Source organism: Monoraphidium neglectum, assembly GCF_000611645.1.
Source record: "Monoraphidium neglectum strain SAG 48.87 unplaced genomic scaffold scaffold02712, whole genome shotgun sequence".
Taxonomy (NCBI): Eukaryota; Viridiplantae; Chlorophyta; class Chlorophyceae; order Sphaeropleales; family Selenastraceae; genus Monoraphidium; species Monoraphidium neglectum.
The window spans coordinates 1-6,959 of record NW_014010916.1 but is presented as its reverse complement, the minus strand read 5'-3'; the positions used below and the strand labels follow the sequence as shown (position 1 = coordinate 6,959).

The 6,959-nt window shown below is 67.8% G+C and overlaps 3 protein-coding genes across 3 annotated transcripts in view; 1 reads left to right on the top strand and 2 right to left on the bottom strand.

Moving 5' to 3' along the window:
- The window catches only part of MNEG_11371 (nuclease domain-containing protein), a gene marked incomplete at both ends in the record, with an annotated part of 3,569 nt that extends 1,811 nt beyond the window's left edge, over positions 1–1,758 (bottom strand). Inside the window, 4 exons of the mRNA XM_014040159.1 lie at positions 348–515; positions 733–960; positions 1,177–1,257; positions 1,618–1,758. Coding sequence (XP_013895613.1) covers positions 348–515; positions 733–960; positions 1,177–1,257; positions 1,618–1,758 — 618 coding nt within the window. The remainder of the gene's footprint in view (positions 1–347; positions 516–732; positions 961–1,176; positions 1,258–1,617) is intronic.
- Positions 1,759–2,533: 775 nt separating this feature from the next.
- MNEG_11370 (hypothetical protein) lies at positions 2,534–3,011 on the bottom strand (the record flags this gene model as incomplete). The annotated part of the gene is made up of 2 exons (XM_014040158.1): positions 2,534–2,614; positions 2,865–3,011. 2 exons carry the CDS (start codon positions 3,009–3,011, stop codon positions 2,534–2,536), a joined length of 228 nt encoding a protein of 75 aa, XP_013895612.1.
- Positions 3,012–4,011: 1,000 nt separating this feature from the next.
- On the top strand, positions 4,012–6,700 carry MNEG_11369 (putative Zinc phosphodiesterase ELAC protein 1; the record flags this gene model as incomplete). Its single annotated transcript, XM_014040157.1, has 6 exons — positions 4,012–4,638; positions 4,909–5,082; positions 5,364–5,531; positions 5,749–5,931; positions 6,207–6,495; positions 6,615–6,700. The coding sequence occupies 6 exons, from the start codon at positions 4,012–4,014 to the stop codon at positions 6,698–6,700; spliced, it is 1,527 nt and encodes a 508-aa protein (XP_013895611.1).
- Between the last annotated feature and the right edge of the window lie 259 nt (positions 6,701–6,959).

Sequence of the window (6,959 nt, the reverse complement as noted above, 5' to 3'; positions counted from 1 at the left end):
CCGCCTCGCCGTTGGCGGCGGGCGTGACGGCGGGCGTGCCGCTGTCGGCGGCGGCGACGGCGGTGCCAGCGCCGGGCGGGCGCTTGCTCATGGAGGGGCACTGGACCCCAGACACGTGCACGGTCACCTGGGTAGGAGGGAGGGAGCCGAGGACAGGTGTGCAAAGCACGAACAAAGGACTTGAGTGCTGCAGGATGCCGCAAGCGACGCTGCTGAGCGGTGCTTTTCGCTCTTCACCAAGCCACCCTAGTTTCCAAGGGCGACACGCCGCACGAGCAAACAGCGCGCCCCCGCCGCGGCCGCGGCTGCTCAGGCCGCCCATGCGCGCAACGCGCGGCGCGCCGCACCGGCGTGAGGTCCGGCAGCAACGTGACGCGCAGCGTGCTTCCATTGAGCACCGCCTCCACGATGCCGGCCACGGGCTTGCTCTTGCCGACCTTCTGCAGGAAGTCGACCGCGTTGAAGCCCTCGCCGGCGGCCGAGGGGCGCACCGCGGCCGCGAGGGCCTGGCCGTCCTGAGATTGGGGACGCGGTGAGCAGCACAAACGGGGAATTCAGGCCTGCTGGCCGCGCTGCCAGCGTAGTGATGACGGTGTGCCGGGCACCGTGGAGGCTCAAAAGTCCGCATCTGCCGGCGCCGCCGCCGTCACGGGTCGGCCGCGCCCCACGCGTCCCAGCTGTTGCCGCGGGACCCCTCTCCATCCGCGCCTGCCCCCGTGCCCGCGCGCCCACCTTGCTCCAGAGGCCGGCGGCCCCCTGCTGCGCCGCGTCCTGCGCCTTGCGGAGCTCCTCGATGTAGGGGCTCTGCTGGGAGCCCGTCTCGCGCACCTTGGCCCAGCCGTTCTGCACGATGCTGAGCGCGACGTTCTCCTGCTGGCCCGTAGGGGTCTGCAGGAACACGGAGCCAAACTCCTTGTTGCCGATGGCCTCCACGACATAGTCAATGCGGAAGGTGACGGTCTGGGGGGCGGCGGTGATGCAAGGGAGGGGGGTGGTCGGGTTGGGCGCGCAGGGCTGGGGGCCTCGTTCAGGGAGAGGGAGCTGCTGCGGGCCTCGGCAGTAGGCATGACGTGAGCGGGCGGCGGCGGGTGGCGGCGGACTTCATCATGCGGGCGCTGCCGCCGGTCACACAGGCAGCCGCGCCCTTCATGCCAGGCCGGCGGCTTCAGCGCCCACCTGGCCAATCAGCTTCTTGCGCAGGAACTCGCGGGAGGCCCAAGCAAAGGGCTCATCCTTTGTCGTGCCGTCGCGCTTGCCCTGACGTCAATCGGTTGGGCGAGCGCAGGCGCTGGTCAAGATCAGCGGTGTGACTGTTGCCCTGTCCTCAGCGCATACGGGCATATCATGTACTCGGGCTGAAAATTGCTGTGCGCCGAACACCGCGCTTTGCCGGGTGCGCGGCGCAGGAGCACAAGCGCAGCAGCGCGCAAGATCGCGAGATCATCATGCTGACTGGGAATGAGCGGGGCCCGGAGGCCCGACGGCACTGCTGCATGGCCCCATCATGCCGTTGTCATGTACGTGCGCCCGGCCAACCAACTCTAAGGCTTTTTCACCAGCGGCCCATGCCAACGAACTCGCGTGGTGCGGAGGGGCCGCTCACGAGCGGCCACCCACCAGCTTGGGCGCAATGAGGGACGACAGAGTGAGCCGTTTCTCGGCAGGGATCGTGCCAGGGCGCGCCCCTCCGACCAGCACGATCGAGTCGCCGCTCAGCACCTCCTTCACGGTCGCCTTGAAGTAGTTGGCGGAAGACATCCTGACACACTTTGGTGCCGGCTCGGGCCCCCCTCCAGAGGTGGTTGGCCCTCCCCCTCGGGCCGAGACCCTCGATCTGAGTTGCGCCTTGCGTACGGAGAATGAGAGCTTTGAAACAAACAAACTCGAGTCAATGTGTGTTCTCCAGCCGCTGGACGAACCCCTTCATGCCGCCGCTGGCCATCATCGGGCCAGCAACGAGGAAGGTGCCTCTGGCAAGTGCGCCACCTCGCGAGCCCATGCGTTGCTGTCTGGGCTGCCAGCTCTCAGACCAAGTGCCTTCGGCTTCCTTGTATTGTTCAAACAATCCACGTTGCGGCTCCAAGGCTGTACAGCCATGTGGCTGTGAAAGACCTGGTCAAGGGGTGCATTGCCTACTGGCCCGAGAGTGCCAGGTCTCGCCCCCCTCCCCCCACCCAACCATTTGCAACCCTAAGGAGGGCCGCGCATCATGACAATTAGAAAGAGGAGCAGGCCTGTGCAACTCAAGTCAACGGCCTGATGCTGCTTGTGCGTTGCTGAACCAAAGCGGCGTGCTGGTTCCAGTCCTGCCTATTGGTTGCCTTGCTCAGGCTTCAAGTGCCTAGGTGCTGTGTCAAACTGTTCATGTTACATTCACAATGTCCTTGCGGATACATCACAGACTGCGCTCAATATACTTGTCGGCTGCACACACGGGGGGAAAGAATGCACTCCAGCCGCCACACCTGGCCTGCCGCCGGCGGCGCTCAGCACTCAGCCAATGGGGAAGGATCAGAACCTCAACAACAGTATCTCACTTGGCAGCCTCCTCTGGGGTCTTGGTAGTCATGGCGTCCACCGCATGGACTGCGTCCTGCAGCTCCAGCCAGATGGCCTGCGAGGGGTGCACCCATGGGTTGCCGGACAGACGGGCCGATGCGTCGTTTGCTGCATGCTGGGCTGGACGGCTGCCATGATCAACGGCCACCAAGGCAAGAGGCATGGAAGAGGGCGAGGATGCTCCTGGCCGACAAGCGAGAGCCTCCGCAAGCATGCGAGGCGCCGCCGGCTAGACGAACGGGTGGCATGTATTTTGTGTTCCCCATAATGGCAGGGGACGCTTCCTTCCCCCCCCTCCGGCCCACCTTGTAGACGAGGCGCTGCCGCGAGACGCTGTTCTTGCCCTCGAACGCCGCAGACACCACGTCAATGCTCACGTGCCGCCCGTCGCCGTACATGTCCACCACCTTCACGCTCTGAGCCTCGAGCGCCTCTGATATCTTGGCTTCCATCGAGGCCATCAGCTCGCTGCTCATTTGGCCAGCCGCTGCGCCGCTGGGGTCGGCCGCGCGTGCTGCTACAAGCCGCGCGGCATCACGAAGGGGGGCACGCAAGTGCGGCGCGGGCATGGCGGCAGCAAGAGGCCTGCTGCTGGTTGCGCAGCACGAGCTGCTGCATGCGCGCATCAAGGGCTCAGTGCGCTGCCTGGAGTGCGCAGGCGCGGCCCGCATTGACCGTGTGCTGGCTAGCGCGGCAGACATGGCTGGCACCGCTTGCAATCGAGAGATCGAATTGTCTGGAGTGACACAATGCGTCGGTCAGGACAAATGAACGATTGCCTGTATTAAAATATACTACACGCGTGCATACATATTGGTTTTGCATGCTATTGTGCGCAGCACGGACACTTGACCGGGCTTTTACCTTACCCTTCACAGACCGGCCAATGGGCGTGTATCACACCACGTAAAAGGATAACGGAGCGCTGATGGATATGCCTTGCCGCGTTGCGACGGGCCTTGCAGGCCCGTGGTGCCCCCGCCCGCCGCCGCCGTCGGCGGCGTTTGCTGCGGCGGCACGCATGGCAACCATCCCCCGCTGGCGGCGGCTTGGGGCGCCGGCGCGGCGGGGGCGCTGTCCTTGCGCTGTCCCGACCCCGGCAGACCTCATAGAGTGGCCAGAGGGCACCAAGCCAAAGCGCGGCAGCGTGTCCAAGGCGGCGCTCCTGAAACTGAAGGTGCGCAACAGCATGGCGCCCCAATATCCCTCGTGAAGCTTCCCCAAGCTCGCGCTCCATCGCCCATGTCAATCCACAGACTGTCACAACGCCATGCCATGCGATCATGGACGCATCGGTTGTCAACCAATGTGCTGTTGAACAAGTGTGCAAGACAGCCATCACACCAACAATCTCGCATGTGGGCAGCTGCAGCTTTGACCGTCACCAACTATTGGCCTCACCGGTCGCCCCGCCTCCGCACCTCGACCCTCGGAAACCGGCAGCTCCCCGAAATGCAGCGGGAGCTGGGGAAGCGCCGCGCCGCGCCCGACGGCGCCAAGAAAGAGGCGCTGGCGGAGCTGCTGCTCGCGGCCATCATGCAGGAGCACGCGGCGCTCACGAGCGGCGGCGCGACGCAGCGGCAGCCCGAGGGCGTGGAAGCGGCGGCGGCGACGGCGGCGGACAGGGCCGCGCCTGCACCCAATCGCGGGCGGGCGCGCACGGCTGGGCGGACGGCGGCGGCAAACGGCGTGGAGGCAGGGGAGCGGAGCGAACAGCAGCAGCATAAGCAGCCGTTTGAAGCGGCCGAATCGCCGCCGTTACCACCGCAGCAGCAGCAGCAGAAGGAGCAGCAGCAGCAACAGCAGCAGGAGCAGCCGCCCCGCGCGTCTGGGCCGCAGCCGGCCGCCGGCGCGCCGCCGGCCCCCGCCGACGAGACGCCCGAGCAGCGGGCGCTCCGCATCGCCCGCAACACCGTGGCGGAGGGCGGCGGCGTGACGCCCGAGGAGGGCCTGGCGGTCTGCGCGGCCAGCGGCGTGGACCCAGAGTCCCTTCCGCCGTTTGCCGTGGGGACGAGGGGCGCGTCGTACGAGGTGCGGCAGCTGCAGATGCTGCCGGAAGAGGAGGAGCTGGTGCTGTCGGTGAGCCGCGATGACTAAGGGCGATGGCTGCGGGCGGCGGCTGCAGGCGGCGGCCAGGGGGATGGAGAGGCGAGGGAGGCCGTAACGGTACGGGCTCGGACACGCACACTTGCTCGGGCGCAGCGCTGTCACAACACGCGGGTGTTGTGGCGTGGCCGGACGTCCGGGCTGTTGCCGCAGCACCTGCTTCCGTTAGGCATCGGGGGCACCGTGCGCCGCCAGCGCTTACGCCACAAATATAATGCATATCTGCCATGCCGCCACCCGCAGAACAACCGCACCGCGCTGATGCTCTCCTTTCTGGGCACGTCCGGCGAGACGACCGGCGACACGCGCCGCGCGCCCTGCCTGGGGCTGCTGCGCGGCAAGGACGTCTGGCTGTTTGACGCGGGGGAGGACACGCAGCGGCAGATTGTGCAGCACCCGCACCTGCGACCCAGCAAGGTGCCGCGACGGCCGGCGCGCGGGCGCGGGCGCGGGAGGGCGGGAGGGCGGGCGGGGCCCTCCCTGGCAGGCCCAGGGCCCGGCGCCGCCCCGCCCTGGACTCAGGCCCAGGGCGGGGCGGAGCCCGGCAGTGGGTGGGGGGCCCTCCATCACTGCTACTCGAAGGGTGCCGCCATTGTACGTGCTGTCATGCGGCGGCATGCTGCCCCCATGCGCGACCGCCGATTTCCTTTCCTACATGAAGCTGCCGGATCCGCCGCAACCGCAAACACTGTCCCCAGGTCTTCCGCCTGTTCGTGTCGTCGCTGCGCGCCGAGCGCATCCTGGGCCTGCCCGGCCTCATCTGCACCGTCGGCTCGTCGCGCGAGCGGGGCCACGAGAACGCAGACATCCCGGTGCACGTGTACGGGCCCCCCGGCACCGCAGAGTTCCTGGCGTGCGTCTACCAGGTGGGTCCTCCCCCAATCTCCCTCTCTCTCTCCAACTCAGCGCCCGGACACCCGCCGCCTGCGGCCACACCAAAACTCAAGCAGCGATGCTTGCGTCTGCATTGCGCTGAATTTTGGTTGCCCAGCCCCCGCCCTGCTGGGGCTGCGCCGCCCCAAACCTCCCCTCAGCACTGTTTCCAACCGCCCCCCATCCTGAAAACGGCGCCTCAATCCCCAGGTGTCCACCACATACGTGGAGATGCCCATCTTGGTGCACGAGTTTGTGCCCGGCCCCGTGGACACCTCGGAGCCCCAGCTCTTCAACCGCCGCGCCAAAATCTGGCGCCAGGCCATGCCGCCGGACCAGCTCAATCCCGACGGCTACATCGACGGCGATCTGTCCGCGTTCATGCCCACACAGGTTTGTGACAGCTGATTCGATGCACCGCGCCTTGAGCTCGTGTTGCCGCAGCACAATGAATGCCATTTCACAGGCGGGGAGGCAGGAGGGAAGGGCAGGTGTGTTGGGGTGGATTTTAACGCGCGGCAGGTTGCTCACGCACACCCCTCCTGCCTGCGTGACGCTCGCAGTGCACTGCGACGTTGCTCCTCGGCCTTGCCTGCCGCCCCCGTGAACCTGCCACCACAACCGCTCCCTCTCCCGCCCCCCCCCCACACACACACGAAACTCTGCAGGGCCGCGCGACGCGCAGCAAGGGCTCCCGCGCCGCGGGCGGCCCCCTCCGCACCGACGAGCGCGCGGGCTACCTGCCCCTCCCCCTTCCGCCGCCCGGCGACCCCGCGGCGGCGGGCCGCGTCGCGCCCTCTGAAATGACCTGGTCGATTGTGGCGGACTCGAGCGCGATGGTAACGGCCGTGCTGCTGGACTCTGAGTCGCCGCCGGCCTTTGGGTTTGTCATCCGGGAGGCGGACAGGCAGGGGAGCATCAGCATGCCGCGCTGCAACGCGCTGCACGTGCAGCCAGGTGGGGGCGGGCGCAGCGCGCCCGCGCGTGCGTGTTGGGCGGCACCCTCGTGGCATGCTGTTACCCCCAGCGGGCTGGGAGGCTGCATGGGTGTCGGCCAACGGTCAGGCATTTTGCAGGAAGCGGGTCGTACATGCAAGCTGCTTCGCTCCGCGGTGCCCCTGCGCTGCCCCCTGACGCCAGCGCGCGTGCGATCTTGCACTGACCTGATCGAGATAGGCGACTCCTACGGCCGGCTCAAGGGCGGCCAGACTGTCGCGAACAGCAAGGGAGTGGCCGTGCCGCCGGCCATGGTGGTGGCCCCAGTGCGGCCCGGACGCGTGGTGGCCATAGCGCCCGCGATCCGCGACCCGCGGCGGCTGGCGCGGGTCGCAGAGGGAACGGACCTGCTGATCGCAGACGCGTGCACGGGCGCGCGCGCACTGGCGCCGCGGCGGCCGCCGGCGGCCGCGGCGGGCGAGGGC